The following is a 24,697-nucleotide window of genomic DNA, read 5'->3' on the forward strand; positions in this document are numbered from 1 at the left end:
CACAGGGGGTGTTTATCGAAATCTGGATGTCTATCTCCTAGACGGCGACCTCCTCGGTGACGGATGTGTCGACATCATGCGTCTCAACGTCGAATGCCTGTGTTTCTCCGGCGTCGAAGCCCTTGGTATTTGGCTCGACGTTGATGGAATTAGACCTCTCGACGTAGGCAGTGATCTCGACATAGGCAGTCATCTCGACGTTGGCACGGTCCCTCTAGGCGGCGGGCTTCGACGTTGATGTGTCGACGTCGAGCCCCGGCCTCTTGACGTCATAGGCGAACCAAACTTGGACCACCTACGCGTTGGTGTCGACTTCATCTTATGGATATTCTCACCTTGTCTCGAGGGCGAAGGACGTCTCGAGGGCGAAGGACGTCTCGAGGGCGAAGGACGTCTCGAGGGCGAAGGACGTCTCGAGGGCGAAGGACGTCTCGAGGGCGAAGGACGTCTCGAGGGCGAAGGACGTCTCGAGGGCGAAGGAAGTCTCGAGGGCGAAGGAAGTCTCGAGGGCGAAGGAAGTCTCGAGGGCGAAGGAAGTCTCGAGGGCGAAGGAAGTCTTGACTTCAATTTCGACGCTGACTCAGAGCACAAAGGTATTTTGGATGTCGATCTGTCCCTGGACGGCGTATGAGACCGATGTCTCCTTTTCTCACCTTTTTCTTTGCGCTCCAACCTTGTTTGAGAGGAGGGCTTCGTTGTGGGATGTTCTTCTCTCCCTTGCTGTTTCGTTTCCTCTCTCTTGCATGGAGTGCAGCTTAATCTTCTCCCTTCCTCTAAGGGTTCTTTTTGAAATCTTGCTGCATTGGTAACACTGGTCTGGCTTGTGAGATGAAGGTAAACAAGCAATACAGGCCGAGTGAGGGTCTGACTTAGCCATCTTTTTCCCCACAGGCCGGAAACTTATTAAATAAGGCCGGCATTTTGACAGGAAAAAATAGCCAAAAGTCAGAAAATATAGTATTAGTAAGCTAAGTACTAGAGACGTCGAGTGAAACCAAAAAAATTCACTTTACACTAGAAAAAAAGTGATAAAAAATCACTAACTGGCGAGCTCAATGCTCCAGGAGCCTCACAGAAGGAGCCAGAAAAAAGAACTGACCTGACGGTCACCTGTGGTGCATGATGGGAGCATGGGGGTTCCTGGAGGTCTTAAAGGCATGGCGCCAATTTCCCAATTGTTTTCTATGCAGCCTGTCTAGGCTAATCTGCCTCTATGATCTTGCTTTTTACCTTTGAAAATAAAGGTTGTGTGTTTGAAAGCAAACTCAAGGCAGTTTTCTTTATATACATCATATGTATATTATGGCTTATATGTCTATTTTTTCAAATGTAAAAGATTTACATGCAATGATGGCAGTTTTGGAGCCTAGTAATGTTTTCAGGATATATATATATATATCTATATATATATATATATATATATCTATATATCTATATCTATATCTATATCTATATCTATATCTATATATATATATATATATATATTTGGCTATTGCTCCGTGGTCCCTGCGGGACTATTCAGTGCTTATGACTATTGATGAGTATCCCCTGGAAGAGAAGGGGGAAAATGCTGCCTTTCGATTACTTGCGGGAGGGCTTCCAAATGGGGGCAGTGAATTTCTTAGGTACCAGCAGCTGCGCTCTGCGCTCCATTGTCCTCTGAAAGAAGGGACTTTGATCCCCGAATATTCCCCAGTAGAGGACAGGCACCTTTTAGATCCTATGATCAAAAAAGCAGTGTCGCTCACCTATAAAAACTGGTAAACAATTTGCCGGATTGCTTGGGTTCCCTGCGGGAGGCCTGGGAGTCGGATGTGGGAATTCTGGAGAATGATGATTGGGCAGAGGCCCTCCAGAGCCCCAGAGGAATAGCCATCAGGGGGCGCTTCAGGCTGGTCCAGCTACGCATTCTCCACAGGTCTTCCGCATCGAGAATGGCACAGATCCGTATCCAAGGTAGTGGCTCCGAACTATGCATCATGGGTTGCGGTGAGAAGGGGTCCTTTTTCTACATTTTGTGGGCCTGCCCCAGGATTCAGAAGTACTGGAGAGGCCTGAACCGTATAATGGAGGACGTAGTGGGTGAGCAGGTCCCATTGGAGCCTAGATGGCACATCCTTGGAGTAACTGGAGAGATCACATGGCCACAGTGGGACAAGCTCTGGCTCACACTAGCTGGGGTGCGTAGCTAAGAGGAGCATTGCACGTGGATGGGGTGCAACAGAACCACCGACAGCAGCAGGCAGCAAGGCTGTGTGACATGGACTGGTGTCATAATGCAGAGCAGGTGGTCTATCAAGGTCGAGGGTGCCCTCGCAAGAGGGAGAAAATATGGGGGTCCTGGACATTGTATAGAGGCTTGCAATTGGATCCAGGGGGTGGGCCGCATATACTTATCTGGGAGTGTGCATTGTCACAGTTACTCCAGTGGGGTGCAGATCTGCATACATTGGTCTTACGCGCAGCGGGCTATAGTGTCTGTTGATCGACATGTCTTTTACATATGTTGTATCTACACATTGGGAACTGCTTGTATCTGAAGTTTGTTCTTTGATTTAATAAAAAAAAATTAAAAAATGTAAATGTCCAAAAGGACAATAAAAGCAAGAGACGGCATTAGGCTCAAAGGGAAGCTTGAAGATATGTTTGATGAAGAAGGAAGAGATGAGGAAGGAGGGCTGAGAAATCATACAGCGGCCCTTAGCTCCCACGATGCCCACACCTCAGAAAATACTTCGCAGGTGGAAGATTGGAGATGAAAAAATGACCCCTCCACCTACAATTACTAGAAGCACAGCAAGAGTTAGAACTGGTCAGGTGATCAACGGTGAGACATCGGTTTTTCTCTACCTATAAATATTGTTAATATTTTCCTTGTTTCGAATTAAGAATGTAGGCACTGTTGCATGCATGTTGGTGGAAAAAGTAACAATGTGTTATCACACAAAAAAATCCCTGCAGCACCCAGGAAACTGGCTCTTATTGCAGTAGTCCCCCCACATGTTTTGCCTTGTATTTAATGTAACTCCGACTGAAGTACACTGGGTTCCTGCCAACTAGGTCGCCAGTGTTCCTTCCCCAAAACAAGAAAACTTGGCACTTGATCCTCATGTGGCCAGGCATTTAGCACCTCTGTAAGTCACTAGTAAGTGGTACCTCTAGTACCTAGGGCATAAGGAGGGTCCTCTAAGAGCTGCAGCATAGTTTGTGCCACTCTAAGGGAACCAGCACCAAAGTAATACAGACTGGTACTGCAGGCTTCTTGACATAGTGCTCTAAAAAGTGATAATACAATATGACAGACCCTTGCGCCTCTACAGCAGCCCTAAGGAACGGTGCATCATATTCCATGTGAGGACATATCTGCATGAGCAGATATGCCCCTGTGCTGACCAGCTCAATTACTGACAGTATAAGTGAACAGGGAGGCCATCTTAAGGTATGTATTGGGCACTGGTCAAAATGAGTTTCCCAGCCACACATTTGCTTCACTGAAACCTATGTTGTTTGGTATTAGACACCTTGTATTAACAAGCACTGGCGTTGCCAATAGGTCTCGCATTAGGAAAGTTTATGTCATTTACAATACCAATAGGTTAAACTTTCCTAATGCGAGACCTATTGGCAACGCCAGTGCTTGTTTTATTTCTGACTGTGTTTCGTGTAATGAAGACAGTGCGAGGTCTGCAAAAAGTAAAACTGCATGAAAGAAATGCTGAGATATGGAGGGAATCAGAGAATGTAAAACAAAAGGGGTATGATTAACCAGGTTCAACAGATTGAAAAGAGAGACAAATCTGCAAAAAACAACAAGGGAGAGAACAACACGAGTGGTGGGGGAAACGCACGGAGACAAAGTGAAACAACACGTACCTGATAATTACTGAGCGGCCGGGAAACTGAAAGTACGGCCGGCCTGCGGCCGGCCATGAATAATTAGGGGAGGAGCAGCCGCACAGCACACGCTGGGCGAAGCCCTTTGATGTGCTGTGCGGCCGTGAATGCGCGTGCTTGTTTGCTCACGTGATTCACATGAACTTCAAGAAAACCGCAGGAACGAAGCCCGTGGTTTCACGAGGATTTTGAGCACTTGAATTCTCGCTCCCTCAATGCGCTTGCGCGCATTGTAGGTCACGAGACCTAATAAACCCAGTGATGGATGTATTATTAAATGCACCAGGAGGGTACATTAGAGGTACCCCCTGAACCCGGCATGCTGAATTCGACAATTGTACCAAAAGAGGACTTGTCCTGCAGCTGCTTCGTCTCCAAAGCCTCGGAGACCTGCCAGCACTTCAACCAGGAACCAAGAACTCCCTTGAACTAGTGGACCCAAAGGGGTCTGAGAGAATTTCAAGACCATGAAAACCTGATTCCTATGGGCACCACTGCATCCATTGCTCCAAGCCAGAGTTGAAGTGGCCCAATGGTGTCAGTGTGGTTCCCCTAGCCTTCCCGAGAACAAGTCCACTGTGGTTTGACTCCTCGAAAACTCTCTGACATCGCTTGCAGCCTCGGTTTGCAGGTCCCCTCTACCGTGACTGCTCTGGGTAAGAAAAACTTGACGTCTAAGGACAAGACTGCACCCATCGCCAATGTAGAAGAGGATCAAAAGTGTCCCCAAGCCCCTGAGCATCGTGAAGCCTGAGCCCCCCTGTTGGTTCAGTCCGACTGGCCACCCAGTAAAAACCTGCAGCCTCTTTACGCGAAGACCAATTGCTATAAACTATCATTGACCACCCAAAGCTGTATTGCACCCCTGAATCCGGCCTCCCTCGTGCCGCTGGTGGTGCCTTGTTGGTGCTGCCTTGGACTTTGCCCTACACTCAACTTAAGTCCAGGAGATTGCTCTCGTAAGTCGCTGTACTGTTCCTGAATGCCGTATTTGTTTTCCCTCCCATAGGAAAGAAAACACTGAAGCTTCCGAAAAATGCCCTAAGTGTCAACTGTTTGAATGCAAAAGTATTTCTATTGAAAAATGTACGTCTAATCGCATTGCTTCTGGTGCCTAAATATATATAAATATAGGTGTAATTTTTATACATTGCTGTGGATCTCGTGTGCATCATTTATTGACTATTGTGTGTATTTGCAGATATCTAATACTCCTCTATGTTAAGCATTAGGCTGCTCGACCAAACTACACCATAGAAAAGCACCTTGGGATTGCTAAAGCAAGACACTCTCCACTAGTAAGGGAATACCTGGACTCTTTGCATGACATACCCCTTTCGCTTTCTACATCTCCTCCTCTAGGAAGGCTGGTAAATCATCATATCAAGGCAGGCGGCTTCAAAGGCCTCTGTCGCCTTTGATATGCGACCCAAGGTTTCCCTAGACAGGGAAGATACCAACCACCTGCCCTAGGCCCATCTGGCCCCAGGATAGGCAGGGAAATTAGCTATGCAAGAGGTGTTTTGCACTGTCAATATAGCATATAAAGGAAAACTGAAATCCACTCATCGTGAAAGTGACAAAATAGTTTTGTACATTTGATATAAATACTGAAAAATTGTTTGGGTTCCCATCATGCTTTTTTGTGGTCATACAACACTATTCCTGCAAAATTCACCAAGTGGTATAACATGTAGCCTCTATCACGGAAACTGTTTTTATGAAAAGGTTCAATGTCTTACCTCCAGATACTAGAACTCCATCAGAATTGACTGCCAGCGTGTTGATAATCGCATTATGGCCAGAAAGGTTTTGAATGAAGTTCCCATCTGGGAACCTCCATTGTTTAATATTATCTGGAGAGCCAGATGCAAATGTATACCTGAAAGAAAATTACATCAAGATTGAGGGAAGAAGGGACAAAATGGTACACTCTCTAATAGTCAGTGAAATAATACTTTCTGTACTTTCCACAGTCATTTCTTTCCTTTTTAACTAAAGACTGCATGTCAAGCAACCCATGTTGAACAAAGATAGAAACTTAGAGCAGGGATTCAAGAAATGTGTACACAGACATTATGTAGTGTATGATACGAGATTGAACTTGGTTTGCATAATTCACAGACAAAATTTCATCACAGCTGAAATGTCCCTCACGTTTGGCAAAAATCACAAAAAAAACACAAGTAAAGCTTCTTAAACAGTTATGTGGCTATGCCTGCAATGTACCTTCAATGACTTTAATAAACTTCAAATGCAGTGACGTCACTAGCACTAGACATCATGTTTGCTTTGTAGCCTTTGTCAGATGTCAGTCATGTCACTTGTGGAACAGGAAACAGACATTCACCAGACATGTGCCTATGCAGAACAAGCAGAGTACACTCAAAGGCAGAGTGCAATCAAAAGGCCTTGCTGATCAGCTTAACTTAGTACAAGCTCAAATAGTCCAGCGGTTAATAGCAGAACCTAGGTTGAATGCGCAAGTTATTATTTCTTTTGCTTAAGGGCAATTTATTTTTTATTTTGTGCTAACAGTCTCTGAATAATTGGAACATTATTTTGTTTGTTAAAACAAAAATGGAGAAAGCGCACACATATCCTAACTGGATGTTTAAACAAACATGGTCAAGTTTGTGCAGCCAGTCCCAAAAATTCACGTTTGCAAAATGAGGGATCTGTGGCACAGGGCCAGAAAGTGATTTTCCAAAGTTCACACAATGTTGTCAAGTTTGGGATCTGGTATTACAATGTGTGGCTCCTGGCTGTGCAAACAGAAATCTATTCACTAAACCAGACGTGTGGATTCTCTACAGACTGTACCTGAACACAAAAATGACCATATCAGGTAGTTGTTTAAGCAAAAACACTAGAAATCCCCAAAGTCTACAACTGTGATCCCTCAAGACTAACGTGCAACCGTCACGGCCACTTTCATATTTCATATTAATAGTGTATGTGCATAAAGACGGAATAGTCTCAGAACTGTTAGAATAATCCTTTGGTATGGAAAAATGGTAGAAACGCTCAGATGTCTACATTGAAAGTGACTGTAAAGTGTAATGAAGTCATCAAACAACGCAGTCTAAAAGTTCCAAAACACGTAGGAACAAAGTATTAATCTGTAGATATGTAAAGTTGGGTAAGAAAACATGCTTCAGTGTGGTTTAACCTTCAGAAATATTGCTAAGTAGAGCATGCAAGTAAATCACTTTCACATGCCCATTTTGTTCTTCAAAAGGGTTAATGGACTTTGAGGTTCTGTTCAAACTACTATGCTCTTACGCAAAGTGGTGATTTTTTGATGGCTCCAATGAGAACCTTAGGGTGCCCATCTCTTTACATCAAGATCACAGCATTATAAATAACTAGTTTCATGGTATATTCTTCTTGATGACAAGGCAATTCTGGATACTATTGACACATGCTTAAAAAAGCATCTATTGTTACATAGAATGTCGATGTTCAGGTGGCATAGCCTAACACCAAAGCTCCTTCTGGTACCTTTGGCAGTGGATCCCAGTTGGCTTACAAACCTTTACAACCTTGTGGCCTGATGAAGTGTCAGGACTTTCAGATTCTTTATGACTTCCTTAGTACTTTTAACCATATGACACTACATGAATACGAGATATTTTGAATGTACTGGTCTCCATGCGGTCATATGTTTTCAGTGACGCAAATCAGTTTAGCATTAAGCTCATGTCATTAGCACATTAATTTTTATTCTTCTGCTGTCATGACTCTCTGGATGCATAGCGGTCTCAAAGTATGGCCATGTGGCACCTGGAACCATTAAGAGGCCCGATCCTCCATAGGTAGATCCCTGTGGAAGAGCCGCCCCTGGGGTACGGGTCTGAATCACAGTACATTTTACTGTTTTTTCACCTTGTAGCACTTACTTGTGGGCAGCTGCCCAATCTGGCCTCATGAGCCTGCACCATCATCTCAACAGATCATCTTTGAGGTATTTGAGTTATTCTTCCAATGTCGAGGACTTTATTTATTTATTTATTTATTTATATATTCAAAGTTTTATATAGCGCGAACAAGATCCTTACAGATATCAGAGCGCTTCACAATGACAGGGTAGGGGCAGTAGGAATGAACAGAGGTAATGGGAGCAATGTAGTAGTCACTAACATGAATGGATAATAATAACATACATAAAACATATCAATATACTGTCAGGTAAACAAGTAATATAAGACGGCACAAGTCATTGATCCCACTCCAGAGGTGTTCAGGTACCAAGAAAGTAGCGTAGTAGTGTCTCCCTCAAGTAGAGGTATAGTGCCAAAGGACAAGGTGAGCATTGACACAAGGCAATGCAGAGTCTCTGATCCAACACCTATAACGTTCAGGAGATCTTGGCCAGAAGGATGGTTTTCACCTCTTTCTTGAAGAGTGCAGTGGAGGAGATACGCCTGGTTTCAGGAGGGAGCGCATTCCAGATCCTGGGTGCCATACCTGAGAAGGAGCGCTTGTAAGTTTTCTCTTTCCGGAATCTACGGGGTTTCAGGAGTAGATTTTTTGAGCTTCTATTGGATCTCGAACCTCCTGATATAGACAACTTTTGAGCGAGGTAGTTGGGTGCATTGTGGTGCACGGCCGCGTGTGTCATAACTGCAATTTTAAGTTGTATTCTGGCTTCAAAAGGCAGCCATTTTAGGGACTTTAAGTCTGGGGAAATATGTGAATGTTTTCTTGAGCCAGTAAGGAGTCTTGCGGCAGCGTTCAGGGAGGCTCTTAAGGGTGCTGTTGTGGATAGCGGGAGTCCGCTGAGGGCCACAATTCCGTAGTCTATTCGAGGGATGACTAACGCTTGTACAGCAGTTTGGAAGTCTTCAGCAGGGAGGAAGGGTTTAATTTTCCTCAGTGTGTTGATATGGAAATTAGCTGCTTTTGTGGCTTTGCTGACGTGCTGCTACATGTTGAGCTTGGCGTCCAGTGTAATGCCTAGGGATTTCGCTGAGTCCACGATGGTGGGTTGGACATTGAGTGCTGTTAGGTTGTTGAGCCATGTTTGGGTGGTTGAAATTTTCGCCGGGGGTGAGATGAGAAGGAACTCAGTTTTCAGAGCAATTAGTTTGAGGTGATTATCGGCTAGCCAAGATTGAGTGTTAATAAGCGTGGAATTCAGATGTTTGATATCTTCCGGGGATTGAAGCTTTAGGTACAGTTGTGTGTCGTCGGCGTACATATGGAATTGGACATTAGAAGCTTGGAGCAAGGTGGCGAGCGGTTCCATGACGAGGTTGAACAATGTGGGGGAGAGGGAGGATCCTTGTGGAACACCTAGATCTGCAGGCACAGGTGAAGATAGCACATTGTCGATCTTGAACTTCTGAGACCGGTTGTGGAGGAAGGACGAAAACCATTTGAGAACCGTTCCCGATATACCCATTCTAGTGCTTAGCAGCTCCAGCAAGTTCTCATGTTTGACCGTGTCAAATGCTGACGAGAGGTCAAGAAGGATGAGGAGGCAGGACTCATTGCGATCAAGAATTTGGAGGGCGTCATCAATTATGTGTGTCATAGCTGTTTCCGTGCTATGTTTCGCTCGGAAGCCTGATTGATGAGAGTTGAGGAGGTCAAATTGGTCAATGTGTCTTGTTAGTTGGAGTTGGACACATTTCTCCAGCAGTTTGGCCAGGGTGGGGATATTGGTGATGGGCCGGTAATTGTTTAGGTCAGACGGATCAGCTGTAGGTTTCTTGAGTATAGGCGTGACTTGCCCCACCTTGAGGGAGTCTGGAATGAGGCCTTGTTGCAGGGAGCAGTTGATGATTTTGGTCCAGAGAGGGAGGAGCAAGGGGATGAAGTCTTTTACAGCATTAGCAGGTAGAGGGTCTGTGAGGTGATTAGAGGGCTTCAAGGTGCAGAGCAGATTGTGTATTGTTTCTTCCGAGTAGGTATCGAAGTACAGCCAAGATGCCATGTTTTTAGGTTGAGTGTTAACCATTCTGGTGTGGTTGGGGAATCGGCTTACATCTATGATGAGGTCATTTCTTATGTTGTCAGTCTTGAGCTTAAAGAAAGCAGAGAAGTCTTCACAGTGTGGGGTGTCGCTTGTTGTGTTATTTGATTGTAAAGGTTGTGCCTTTGTTTGGGTCTTGATTAGTTCGAACAGTTTTCTTGGCCTGTTTTTTGCTTGGTCCAACTGGCGGCTGAAGAAGTCCAACTTTGTGCGCTTTATTTTCCTGAAGTAGGCATTTCTCTTGTTTTTAAGCCTTTTGAGGTGCAGTGCTGAAGGGTCCGCTCTCCAGCTGCGCTCTGCCATTCGCATCGAACGCCTGTCGTCATTGAGTCGGTCGTCATACCAGGGGTTAGAAGTTTTGGTGGAGACTCTCTTCAGTTGCAGTGGGGCGACTTCATTGACTAATGTATTCATAGATTCAAGGTAGTGGTCAGTCAGTGATGGAACATCCGAGGCACCTGAAGGGGGAAGGAGGAGATTGCCGATGTGGAGAGGCAGAGTAGAGGGGTTGAGATTCTTCATGTCCCTTTTCCATGTTTTGGATTTGATTGGTTGAGCCGGGTTAGGTTTAACTTTTTCATTGATAAAGAAGGTGATAATGTGGTGATCTGACCAGTCGCAGGGTAGAATCGTCTCCAGTTGTGTAGAATTCTCTTTGGCAATGATGAGATCAAGTATCGAGCCTTTGTCGTGTGTTGGTCTATCCCAAATTTGGGTGAGGTCAAGCGCATTAAGGAAAGTTTTGAGACTATTCACCACTGTGTCTTTCTGATCGTTCCAGTGGAGATTGAAGTCACCCAGGTAGACTTGGGTGGTCTGCCGACCGGCATTGGAAGTGATCATGTCCATGAGTTGTTGGGTGAATATGAGATTGTCACCAGGCGGGTGATAGATGAGATGTAAAGCACAAACTTGTTTGCCCTCGCTGGTGATGTCAAGGCAGAGGAGTTCACAGGAGGAGAGGGAGGGGGAGGTGACTTTAGTAACGGAGAGGTTGCTTCTAAAAATGCATGCAATTCCCCCGCCCGTCTTGTCTGAAGACCTGTCTAGCCTAATGATGTGATAGTTGGGGGGGGACTAGTATGTCCATAATCGGGGTAGAGGCTTCAGTGAGCCAAGTTTCTGTTAGAATGGCCAGGTCCAGATCCCTAGCTGAGACGAGATCAGCGATGTCGGAGGAGTGTCTCTGGGCCGATCTGCAGTTGAGTAGAATGCATTTGAGTTTGGGAGAGAGAAGGGTGGTCGAGCTTTCTAGAGTGAGTGGAACTTTTCTGAGGTTGTTAGGGACGGAGCCTCTGTTGTTGAGTGTTGGGAGCCTCAGAGGGTTTGTAAGAATTGTGGGTATGGGGATGTGCGTGCTGGATATGTGTTTTACCGGACCTGGGCCATAAGAGCATAGGAGAGAGCATAGGTCGCGGTCCGACAATGAGTTGAGGACACGGCGGGGGCGGTGGGAGTTGTTGCGAACGGGGATAGTCGGCCAGCGCGGATGTCGTCGGAGGCGAGGGTATGTAGGGAGGGTGCGTCGTTTGTAAGGTAGGGGGGTGGTGGGAGGTAGACTGGGCTGTGAGGAGAGAAGGTCTTTGATTGCGTGGACATCTTTTTTGATTTGTAGAATATCCTCTTTGACTTGTTGGAGGGTGAATAAAGTCAGGTCAGGAGGTGCATTGGGGATGGGGTTGGTGGTGAGAGCCAATGGTGAATGGTTGAGTAGTGAGCTGGAGAGCGGGCAGGGTATCGTGGGGGAGGATATACTAGCGTTATTGGAAGGTTCTGTTGTGCTAAAGAGTGGGATGGCATTCAAAGTGTGGGAGTGTTTGTGGGCGAGGGGTGTGGGTGAAGTAGGTGAAGTAGGCGGTGGGTGGGAGGCAAATGTAGTGACGTTAGTGGGGGACGGTGCCGGTGAGTAGAAGAGCGAGTGAAGGCTGAGGATAGTGGGGGAGACAAGAGGGTAGTGAGGGCTGAGAATAGGAGGTGGGAGAGAGGGGGATGCTAAGGTAGGGGAGGTGGTATGTTCTGTATCTTTTGTTGGGAGAGTGAGAGTGTCGTGGGTGGGAGTGGGGAGGGAGCTGGGGAGGGAGAGGTGTCCGCCGTGGGGGGGATGGGAGGGGGGCGTGGATAAACAACGAATGGTGGTGTGTACAGATGGTGGCGTGTTGTGGGTGAGAGTTGTTGTGTCAGGTGTGAGAGACTCGTGGGTGGGAGTGGGGAGGGAGAGGGGTCTGCCGTGGGGGGGATGGTAGGGGGTGGTGGTGTGTTCAGATGGTGGCTTGTTGTGGGTGGGAGTTGTTATGTCAGGGGGGAGAGGGATGGAGGGGGTATGAGTAGGGACAAGAGGGGTCATGTTAGAGGGATGGCTAGTATATGAGGTGGAGAGATTTGTGACTGTCCTTGGGGAGTGTGGGGTGTTAACAGCAGGTGGGCCATTTACTGGGGTGCTGGGGGTAGAGGTGTCATAGGTGGGGGCTGCGAAGTCAGGGGTGATAGTGCTGGTGGAGTTGTGTGTGGGGGTCCGCAGCTTGGAAAGGTGCTCTTTGAACTTGGGGAACAGGTTGTCTAGTAGTTCCAGGTTCTTGTCCGTGGATTGAATTAGGACAATCCCGTTATTGTAGATAGTAATGGTAGTCCTGCCAGGGAAGAGGTGGGAAGGTGTGATAGAGAGAGTTAGGCCATGAGTTGTTTTCCTGGTGGTGGAGACGGTGAGTAGGGAGAGGAACACTTTTCTCCATTGGGCTCTGCGTGAGGTGTGGAAGATGATATCAGTATTCAGGGCTCCATTGCCCGGTGAGAAGTAGGTGTCGGTAAAGGGTGTTTCAGGGTGCGACCTCAAGAAGTTCTGTTTAAAACGTTTAGTGGCTTTTTTGGTGAGAGTGGAAGGGTAGTTAATTCTAAAAGTGTGCTTGCCGTTGAGCTCCATTTTAGAGAGGCTGTTCTAGAGAGGTGCAGCTTACCTAATGCATCCTATATGCGAGGTAGCAGTCAGTTTACACCATGTACAAGATATGAGAGGTAGAACCGGTTAGGTGGAAGCCAATTTATACATCAGAATGTACGAGGTAACAGCAGTGTAGTCTAGGTGTAGAAAGTGGCTGGGTGCAGCTTACATGACTAAGTGAAGTGAATGAGGTAGAGATAATCAGTGCACTATCGTGAAGTAGTTTACATCGAAGAACCAACAAATAAATGAGGTAGCAGCTTACCACATCTATAATATAAAAATAGGGCTAAACTACTAATGATTTACTGGATCCAGTATATGTGCAAACAAATTACTTTGTGACATTGATAGCCTTCTCTGCCCTGTGACCCTCATGAAATCGTGTACCCTCTAGAGATCAATTCTGTTATGATGTCAGGGCCCCCCTTGAGTTAAAGATCTTCATTACTTGGAGGGGACCCACTAAAAATCAAGGTTGGGTTGAGTGAAGCCATGCATCTACGCCAGTGAGGTGTGATCAATGGAATGCTCATTATAAATAAAAACAGCTGCAGTTCAATTTTAATCTTTCTGCTGCATATCTCCAATTCAGAGCTCTTTATTCTTAAAAAAAAACCAGAGGAAAAAAATCACTGTTCTATGTGCTATGAGGAAAAGTCGCCTGGTTATCAAGGCAATAGGATACATCCTGTTATAGGTTTTGTGTATGCAGACAGAAGAAACTCCATTTCAGAAGTACAAAGAGCCATAAACAAACATTAAGCCGTAGAAAGGTACATTTGAAATAAGGACAATTCCTTACTGTCTAGGATGCAAAACAACTGCTCTCACGGACTTTTTGTGATTTGTCAATGTTGTGTGTGTTTTTCCGCCTGCCATGTCCCATAATCGTATTGTAGTGTCATGGCTTCCTGCAAAATAAAGAAACTTAATGTAAACAAAGCAACAAAATTCATATGTAAAACCTACTACTATAAAAATTAGTAATAACACAAAACATCAAACTATTGCTTTCTGCCCAGTTTCTTTAAAAAAATAAAATAAATTAAATAGAGAAAATTAGGAAATATGGCTCCCCACCACAATGCCAGGGCAAATTGAGGAATTCCACAGTCCTGTTGGCTAGAGGTAAACACATGCCTGTCTACATGGTAAAATACACTATGACATCAACACTGAATGTTTTCTAGCACACTTTATGCACAATGTAAGATAGGAGATGTGGCTCAATTGTCTTAAACGGCTAAGCTTCTCACAGCAGGGTAGTCTCCTTCCTGGAGAACACACAACAGAGGCACACATAGGTGTGAGGTTACTGCACTGTCATAAGCCCAAATGTAGGAGTAATCAGAGAAAGAAAAATAATTGCAGGCTTAGTCTAAAGGCTTATTCACCTTTCACCATAAAGTCAGCATTCTCCCCAATCGCCAAAACCATCCACCAAATGAATGTTTTGTACAACCTACGAGCTCTAACCCTTATTTCCTCAACAATATTAAAGTGCACCATAGTAAAGATATTAAAGTGAACATGTAAGATGTACTCAAGCTACTGTGATTTGAATTTTAAATGTACATTTCCAATTACGAAACAGGAAATCAATATTGTAGAATAAATCTCTGTAGAGCTCCAGCTTACCAGTTACAATTTGTGGTTCTGCCGCTTGACATCTCACTGTTGCCACTGCATTTGTGTGCCCTTGTAAGGTATGTACTCCAGCTTTTGTCCTCACATCCCAAATCTAACACAGAAGAGTACATTTAAGTAAAACACGTTAGCGCTCATATAGAAGGAGTCACTTTTCCGCACAGCAAGATATAGTTTTTTTCTTTTTTAATACATTTCAGGGAAATCGAAATTTGCTCAATTCATCAAGTCCCATTCCAAGAGTACCACATATTTAAAGTCACAAACAAACAAAAATCACTCATGTCAAGTATATGGCTGGCTACAAGTTGAACAAAAGTATATGTACAAGTGTAGCACATCAGCCCTATAAAGCTGGCATTAGCCTGATGTCTTAATCCACTTGTTTACAGATAGAAAGAAGTAGATGTAATGGATTTGTACATGTCTATCACAGCTTGAAGAAAAGTGTAGCATATTTGCTGTCTGTTAAATGAGTCAATATTCTTCCTAGTACAGGTACAGGTACAGTCCCATTAAACCATTCTCACCCATACATTGGCCACAGTATTCATACAGGATAATAACTTATTTCTATCATAGATACTTCTACACGCAGAATGGTAACCTTGTGAATCTGTACCAAAGCAATACCTCCTCCAAGGAGGTGGTCTCAGGAGTGGGCACACATCAGGAAGTCAGCAGTGCTAAGAGAGGAATATGACCCTCACTTTAGATTTCAGAATCAACACTGAAGACTTCAAGATATGATGCAGTAGTGCATTGTGAAAGCATAGAGATGTCCAAGTGACTGCCTAGCAGAAATTCAAATACTACCTACCACGACCCCCAACCCCTCCCACTGCCCTCGCACCCTAACCCCCCTGCACACCGCCAGCAAAGCCAAGGCTGTAGTAGCAGCTTTTGTCCTGGTGGAAGGAATCCTAAAGCCCTCAGAGGGATAACTCTTGGCCAATGCATAACACATGTTGAATAAGAGGACAATCCATCTCAATACAGTCTCAATACGGTCCATTTCTGGCAAGAATTTATTTTGGTCACACCATCGAACACAACTAACAGTTGTTCATCAACAGAATACTCCTTTGCTAAGGGTCCAATCGGAATGGCCTCTTTTTAATTGGATGCATTGGAGAAAAAAACACGAGGAGCGTGATGGACTGTGCCACATGCAAAGGTGACATTACTTTCGGAAGAAAGGATACATGGGTCCCAAGTACCAGCTTGTCAAGAAACAAGCAGAAAACAGAGGCATACCTAATAAGGCCTGCATCTAGCTAACGTGATAGGCAAAAGTGATGGCAATGACAAAAGCCATGCGACTCAGAGCACAGCTGTGGAAAGGCTCGAGGGGGGGGCAGTGAACAGTAGGAAATAAATGTTTAAGCCCTTTTAAGAAACACATAAAAAGTGGGTGGCCGGAATAAAATGGACTGAGCAGGCAAACAAAGGAAGTCCAAAAGTGACATTAATTAACGCTTATCTGTGCCCACAGCAAAGTCTTGCGAGGTTAAAGGCAATACAAACCATAGAAAACAAGGTCGTTTTAGCTATAGGCAGTCGACTTTCTTCTCTTAACACCATGTGAGATTCAGCCAAATGGCCTGAATATACAGAGTTGGTAGATGAGAGAGCAAACCTCCAGAATGACATTCTTCAATTCCACCAGAAGTTCCAAATCTCTTAATTGGTTCCGCTCAATCGCTATGCATGGACGTGCAGATTGTGGTGTTTGGAGGTAAAACAGATACTCCAAAAGAGGCAGCTGAAGTACAGGGCATATGCTTAGAGCCAGTAGTTTGGAGTAATACAGGCTCAAAGCCCAGTCCTGGGCTATGTAAACGAGCGCTACTTAAAAATGCCTTTATTGCCTACAGGATCAGAGGTAGAAAGGTTTGAAGGAAGCTTAAGTCCCCCCGAAGGCCTAGAGACCTTAGAGAGGGAAACACTAGAGCACAAAATATTGGGCACAGAGTGTTTTCGGAGGTGGCAAAAAAGGACTACGTAGGATGCAGTCCACCGTGCAAAGACAGACACCATGCGTGGTCAGAAAGACAATACCTGCTGAGTTTGTTAGACTGTTGTAGAGGGATCCCACAAAATGACCTGAAACTCCTTTGGATTGCCTGAGCACTGCTGGAGGCTCACTCGTTTGTTTGCTGCCTGCCTGACACCGGATTTAAACCATCACTTGCCGGACCCGCTGCGCGGGTCCCGCTGCGACACAGGACACTCTGTGGGGCGCTGGAGGGGAGCTCCATATCGTAATAACTTCTTTGTCCACCGGCAGGGCTGCGAGAAGGCTAGCAGGGACTCCATTGTCCAGGAGTCCCTGCGTGCTACACCTGTGGCCGCTCTCCCTGCCGGCAACGCCCCCCGCCCCGCCCTATATTTAGGGAGGAGTATCCGCTGCGCGGGAGCGCGCGGGAGCAACCGGGGCGAAGACCGGGCAAAGAGCGGGCCCTCTACGGCCCTCATCGGCCAGAAGAGGCTGGGCTGGGCTCGAGGTCTTGGTCCGTGTCTGAGTAAGTAGTGATTCACTAACTACCATAGCATCACCATTGTTATTTCTGCATGATGGCCACAGCTGCCATTAGCCCTGCAATTGCTGGTCAGGACAAAAATGGGGGCATGTTAAACCGAACCCTGGATGACTATTTTCTCAAAATTGCTCCTGAGGGCAATAAAGAACTGCTGTTAGCTGAGCGGCGGGCAGATCGTCGCCGTTCAATTGAACGTATTAAAAACAGGACCTTGTCTGAACCTATTATGTCTGCCACTTCGGATGATGATTTAAACACCGTACTGACAGGCAATATATCACCAACTGCTAGTGTGCCCCTACTACTCAAAGAATGCTTAGCCCCTGCTGTGTCACCCACGCAAACTCAACCAGACCAACTAATTGTGACACATGATCTTCCTAGTATACCTAAAACTCCTAACATTATGATTTCGCCTACTATTAGGCCAGGCAAGGTAGTAAGAGGAAAAAATACGCGACCATTGCCACTTAAAATACACGGGCCTCCACCTGCCAAAAGGAGACGGAAAAAAACTGATATAAACAAGCCCAAATTAAGACATTCTGATTTTGGGAAGAAGTTGAACCCTGCTACTACCACGACTTTGGGAGAACCTGCTATTAAGCAAGTAATAGCGCCTGTTCTAACCACCCCAATCCTCGAGATACCATCATCCCAAGCAGCCATTGAGTCCGATATCATCTACACCTCAATGGAAGAAGAACTGCAATCAGCTTCTCCCAAGTCTCTCTTGGACAATATAGAACTGATTGTGCGAAGTTACATGCTTGCCCTAGCTGAACGACTTAGGGGAATGGAATTAAGGTTGGGGAAAATAGAAGGGGATCTGTCTGTACTTGGGAATTCTGTTAGGTCACTAGGGCCTTTGAAAGTGTTACACCCTCAAAAAATCTTAACACCACAGCCCACCCTCTTATAAGATGCGGTGGTTGCATTACCCTCTACCTCTAATACTGGCAATATCCAGATAGCAGCTATTCCAGCTGCTCCTAATCATTTGCTAACAGATGTACTACCATCTGCTAGCAAACCCTGTAATAAACCCAAGCCAAAACAGCCAACAACAGCTATGGGTAGATTAAATATAAGATCAATCAGTAATACTGATTCCCCAGCCAATATACTGGTAAGGGAACCAAGTATCCTCTCAAATAGACCCCCAAGATTAGAAGTGAATGAGATCAGTCATGCAGGAAGGGGACAGGATAGGAGACCACCTATGGAACTCCCGCCGGAAGCTCTACCGTATGTGGTTATACTTACCGGGGTTCCTGAACTGCCATGTGGTAAACGGGAAGGTTATTCTCAACTAAAAAACAAAATAATGCACTGGCTATCATTGTATAGACCCAAAATTAACCAGGTAAATGGTGAAATAGTCCATGTTCGTCGTTTGTCTTGGTTGGGTGGAAGAACAAAGGACGTAGGGGGTGATATTGTAGTGGTAAACTTCAGGGATAGAAAAGCAGTTCAATATATTTTGAATTGGCCCTTTGGCAATGAAAATAATTGCATTGTACCCCGTCCCCTGACCTATTTTTACCCAAGATCTACAGTATTTCCCCCCAACACTTAACCAATAACATCCAGCTCACCAACCACTTTTTTAACATGGAGACTGCCATGAACCCTGCATATATGCATCAATTAGTTCCACCTCCTGCGATTCATGGGTGGAACACCATACCGATAAGTCGTAATATAAGAGAAAATGAAAATATGACTCATTTGGTGCCATTTACTCCCTTAGAGTTAACTAACAGGTTTGAGGTATTCAATGGCATGGAGGAATGTGATTGATGTTTAAAGAGTACAGAGGATGTTGGGGGGACTGAAAATGTTCCATGCACCACGGGGTCTTGTGAAGAAAAAGGAACCAGCCATTTAAAGATAGGGCCATATACAGTTGCAATATGTGATGATGTGAACAGTAGTTTGCTTGTTGTTTCACCAGTAGTGTCTCCTGGGACTAAAAAGGGAGCCCCATTGCTTACACTAGCCAGAAGGCTACAAAGTAGAGATGACGCCAGGGGAAACGAAAATGTTCCATGTATAGTGAAACATAATGTAGGAAAAGGGACTAGTGGTCGTATGATGGGCTCAAGCGCTGTTGTTTCAGACAATGATGAAGTTAATAGTAGTATGTCTGTTGTCTCGCCTGTAGCGACTCATGGTTCCAACGAGGGACCCCCCTCGCTTACACTTGTCTCATGGAATATAGCTGGGGTGTGCGCGAAATTATGTGATCCCGATTGGAACGAATACATAAATACTTTTGATATTTGTGTATTACAGGAAACATGGGCCACAGCACAGATGCACAGGGTTGGCTATAAAACGTATCAAACAGAGGCTGTGCCTTCAACAAGAGGTCGCGCATCTGGAGGTCTGCTAATATGGATCAGTGTTTCCATTAAAATAGGCATAACGATGCTTAACACTGATTCTCCAGACATTCTTGGACTGGAAGTAACTACAGTAGACAACAGGGTGATCTATCTTTTTAATGTGTACAACAGCCCCCAGTCTTCCCACAAGGAATCAACATGTATAGGGAAGTTAGAGACACTTATGGATTTATTAAAAATAGGTGCTAGTATTGTCTTATGTGGGGATTTGAACTGTAACTTTGAACCAATTACAGGTATAGTTCATTTGTTTGAAGACGAGGATACAGCCAATGGAGTACCAGCCCTGAATGAAAACAAAATGGTGGCTGGTACTGCATTGGCTCTGCAGATCACAAGGTTGTTGACTTCCCATGGCTTGAGAGCATGCAACGGGCGCATGCCATCCGACAGCCCGAAAGCCCCAACCTTTAAGAGACGTGAGTATGTAAGCAAACTAGACTATGTCATGGTCTCTCTTGACCTATGGCCATTCACGGAAGACTTAAAAGTCAAAGAGAGTTATGAAAGTGACCATTTCCCTTTGGAAACGAGCTTTCAACAAAGCATGTTAAAGGGGACGGGAGCCTCGGAGAGAGGGTATAGTCAAGCATCCTCACCTATAAAAGAGAATATTGTCCTTAGTAACAACCGCAGGGCGGTTAAATGGGCTTATGTATTGGATAAAGAGGATCTATTGGCCAATATATATTGTACCTTTGCAGACACCCTAAACTCATATTGTCCCCATAGCTGCGACCCCAAAGAATTTATTAAATTACATACATCGCTCTTCAGCAAACTATTAGAACTTCTCACAAAAATTCCCATAAAAGGTGCAGGCGTCCCTAATGCAAAAGGTATAGGTAAACCTTGGTATAACAAGGAATGCCGCCTTGCTAAAACCGCACTGATTAATGCTGTTAAAAGGGAAGGTTCATTAGAAATTAGAGTTAGAAGGAAGGCTTATAACTTAATAATAGCAAGAGCAAAATCCTCATGGGATGAGGAAATGTGGCTCAGTATGCTAACAGCCGCCAAAAACAAGAACCAGAGACAATTTTGGGAACTAGCAGCTAGGGAAAACAATCGTGAGACAGGTTCTAGGGAGGTCTACTTAGATGAGGATACTTGGGTCAACCATTTTACATCATTATATGCAGCTAAAACCCCAATTGATGTTGTTGCATCGGATTTACTCACCGTCACAATATCAGCAAATGCCCACCCGGTAGTGTTCACCATTCATGAAACAGAGACAGCGATTGCCACGGTAAAGAAAGGGAAGGCACCTGGCTTAGATAAAATTCCGGGTGACCTCTATCTGTCTAACATTGAAGTTTGGGCACCCTATCTGAACCATCTATTTAATATAGTTGCGGCTACTGATCATATTCCGGACACATGGAATGGCGCAGAAATTATTACTATTTTTAAAAAAGGGGATCGTGGCGATCCAGCCAATTATCGCCCCATTAGTCTTTTAGACATAACACAGAAGATCTACGCTAGACATATTTTAAATAGGATAAACTCATGGTTGGAGGATGAGTCAGTTTTATCCAAATACCAGGCGGGATTTAGGAATAAAACAGGCACTATAGATCAGGTACTTAGGCTATGCTGCTTGTACTGGAAATATGTAATTATCCGCAAAGGTCACCTGTACGTGACCTTTGTAGATCTGCAAGCAGCATTTGACCTAATTCCTCGCGATTTACTTTGGAACACCATGAACAGGCAAGGGCTGCCAGGCGAATTGTTAAAACTTGTGATGGGCTTGCACCAGGAGAACTATGCCAAAGTTAGGTGGGGCCCAAATGGGGAACTTACAGACCCAATCCCCATAAAACGGGGAGTACGTCAGGGATGCGTACTGGCTCCAACACTTTTCTCCTTGTATGTAAACGATATAGCAGCCTATATGGAAAATTGTGACAATGATTCGCCCCGACTGGGAGGGGAACGTGTTGCGTCCCTCCTTTTCGCGGACGACACAATTTTAATCTCGCAAACACCACGCGGCCTACAGACCCTTTTAGACAGGTTCCAATTGTATTGCACCTCAAAAGGACTAGAAATTAATACAAAAAAAACAAAATACATGGCACTAAACCCGCATAAAACTTTTAAAAGGAATTTAATGTTAAACGGACGCAAACTAGACTACGAACACAGTTTTACATATCTGGGAGTCCTGATAGATTCTTTAATGGGATGGGGCCCACAACTAGAGAAATCAAAATTGGTGTTTAAACAAAACTGCTTTCCAATATTGCACAGACATAACAAAAGTGTGAATAAGGCGATCACCCCAGCATTAGAGCTTTTTAGATACAAGTTTCAATCAACATCATTGTATGGGGCGGAAATCTGGGGGCCAGTGTGTAAGAAAACCTTTGAAGCACTTGAGAATACATTTATTAGGGGTCTTTTAAAAATTCCCACAAATACCCCATTGATACCCTTATTTCTTGATTTAAATATCAAACACACAGATCATCATGCAATGTTGAGACCAGTATTGTTGTGGGTTAGATTATGGACAACTATTGAACTATCGGATTATAAAAATGGCTTGAAAGAAGTCCTAGAGCTTGATAGCGACAGGAAGATTTTCTGGTTTAAGCATGTCAAAACCTGGTTAATGAAGCTCGGATTAATACACTTTTGGAACGAGCCTGGTTCTTTAAACACAGTCTCCAAGAAAATACTCAAGTTGTCCTTTTGGTCATATGTGAGTCACGATTCCGTGTATACAAGAACACACGGTCCTCTTACAGAAAAATTCCTTATGGTAAAAAATGAGGCATCATTTGAACAATTTCTTGATGAAATCGAGCCAACACTGGCCAAATCTCTGTATATAAAATTTAGATATGGGACGCTGAGGTCCAAGGTAACAGAGAAAAGATGGGGGAAAATAGATAGTGACCATTGCAGTTTATGCACTAATAATCAAAGGGAGGACATTTATCATATATTGTTTTTCTGCCCTAGCTACGTTAGGGCAAGGAAAAGATGGATAGTCCCCTTGTGCCGTAATATTGGTTCTATCTCCCATAGAGAGGCTGGTAGGATCCTAAGCTCGGACACCAGTCAAATAATTGTGTTCGGAATCAGTAAATTCTTATTGTCCGTTTATTTTATTAGACGGAAATTAAACCTTTTATTCTAAATAAGGAAAAACAGCCATCCTGAAATTTTGTAAACCATGATTCTTGTGTCTAGCTATTTGTGTCTTCCCAAATTTCCGGTTGTTATAATCAATTTAATGTTTAATTTGATTTTTAAACATTTTAACATATTTATTCATTTTCTGTGCCAAACACATATTTGTAATCTTGTGTGTCCTAATATGATGAAATATAGATTTTTAATAGGGTGCTCAACCATAATGAATTGCAAGTCTCATATGTGATAAAAAATCTTTTTTTTTTTGTTTTGTTACATTTTATTGTATCTTTTATGTTGCAAGTCAACGAAATAAAGATTAAAATCTGAATCTGAATCTGACCTGACAACCAGGGAGATCACATGACGCACCAGCCATCACTAAAACCTTAATGATTATAGACAGAGTGACTACGACCTCGTGCCACCTGCTTGTTGCTCTACTACATGGAGGCCGCATTGTCCTTCAAAACCTGAATCAACCTGCCCTTGATGGAATACATAAAGGCCTTCGGAGGCAGTGGAGGTCACACAGCACTAGCAGATTTATGTGACAGCACTGCTACCCAGACGACCAGAGGCTTATGATCTCCACATCGTTCAGGTGACCTCCCAAACTGAGAGAAAATACATCTGTTACTATTGTGACTTCCAGAACAGGGAAAGAAGTTTGCCACAGATAAAATGGGTGTCTGTAATCCACCACAGGAGATCTTGAGCTGCCTCGCCAGAAACACAGATCCTATGCAAGAGACATTCTCAATGTTGGGCTCCCAGTAGATGGTGCTTCCACTGAAAGATTGCATGTGCCACCTTGGCTGAGGTATCAGCAGGATGCATGGCCACAAAAGCTTCAGAACCATCAGGGTTGGAATAGTAGCTCTCACCTCAAACATCAGGATCATAGCCTCAATTTCCCAGACTAGCTGTGGAGGTGGAAATCCCCTCAAGGGGAGCGTCCAAAATGGTATGATTACATTGCAGCATTTGTGAAGGCTGAAGCTGAGACTTTAACTTGTTGAGGGAAAACCCTAGAGTAGACAATGACGAAATGGTTAAATACCGGTAGGAGTAGTTTTGCCACTTGAAGAATTTTCTGGATTCACAAGCTATGCATTATTCTGCCATCTAGTTCCTGGGTCTGAAATTATCTCTTTGTAGTCTCTCTTCTCTTTTTGCACGGGAATTATCAACCCTTTGCCACTTAGGCTATACGTCTCCTTGTATGATTTCCTCAAAATACTCCCCATCTTCAGATTCTTTTTCTCCCCTTAACGACATGTTTGTTTCGCTTGCCTCTGATGATTACTCTAGCTTTGATTCCTTTGTAAATACACCCCTATTGGTGAAGGTGGGTGGATCACATGGGAATACATAGCATTCTTCAAGGAAGTAACCATTTAGTTTTGCAGCATGATTCTCCATTCACATGCTCTTCATTGATTACATCATGGTATTTAGTCTTGTGGGTGGGCTATGTCCTTTAGATTGTGTGTTTACAAACAGATGTTTTAGTACATATTGTCCCACTTTTGCCTCCTTGTTGTCTTGGATGTCCATACAGTAATGTTTTGTAAAATTGAGCTTGAAGACCACATGGCTGCGGCAGAGATACTGTCTAGTGCCATGCTCCCTACATAATCAAGCATTGCTTCTTTCTTCCTTATTGGGTGCAACTGTGGTCTTTCCTGAGTTGTTTCTATTACCTTATGACGGTATTGTATTGTCTGTACTATCCATTACGCGATGGTTCTCTTAGTGATAGGAGACCCCTTCCTTGTGTGAGAAGGAATCAAAGAACTGATCCTCCTTCCTGAGTTTCATCCTTTCCAGGTAGTACATTACTGCTCATCGCACATCCAATGTGTGAAGGGCCTTCTCTGCCTGTGTCTTAGGATATTGAAAAAAGGGCAGTAAGTGGATGGCCTGGTTAACATGGAATTTTGTTACCATCCTTGGTATAAACATTGGATTTGTTCCCACTACTACGTTGTCCTTTTGTGTCGGAAAATACAGTTGTGTGGTTATGATGGCATCCTGTGGCCAACCCCTGCGATTTGTCTTCTTGTTGCACCAGTGTAAGAAACTCTTTCATTTGTTGCTGTAACATCATCTTGTAGTCAAATGCATT

At 44.3% G+C, this 24,697-nt stretch overlaps 1 protein-coding gene across 1 annotated transcript in view; it reads right to left on the reverse strand.

The window, feature by feature from the left end:
- Positions 1–24,697, reverse strand: part of PLRG1 (pleiotropic regulator 1) — a 138,747-nt gene that overhangs the window by 27,001 nt on the left and 87,049 nt on the right. The window contains exons 11-13 of the mRNA XM_078676958.1: positions 14,451–14,553; positions 13,615–13,723; positions 5,637–5,776 (exon numbers count right to left, since the gene is read on the reverse strand). Of these exons, the coding sequence (XP_078533084.1) occupies positions 5,637–5,776; positions 13,615–13,723; positions 14,451–14,553 (352 nt within the window). The remainder of the gene's footprint in view (positions 1–5,636; positions 5,777–13,614; positions 13,724–14,450; positions 14,554–24,697) is intronic.

This window comes from Lissotriton helveticus, chromosome 2_1 (genome assembly GCF_964261635.1).
Source record: "Lissotriton helveticus chromosome 2_1, aLisHel1.1, whole genome shotgun sequence".
NCBI lineage: Eukaryota > Metazoa > Chordata > Amphibia > Caudata > Salamandridae > Lissotriton > Lissotriton helveticus.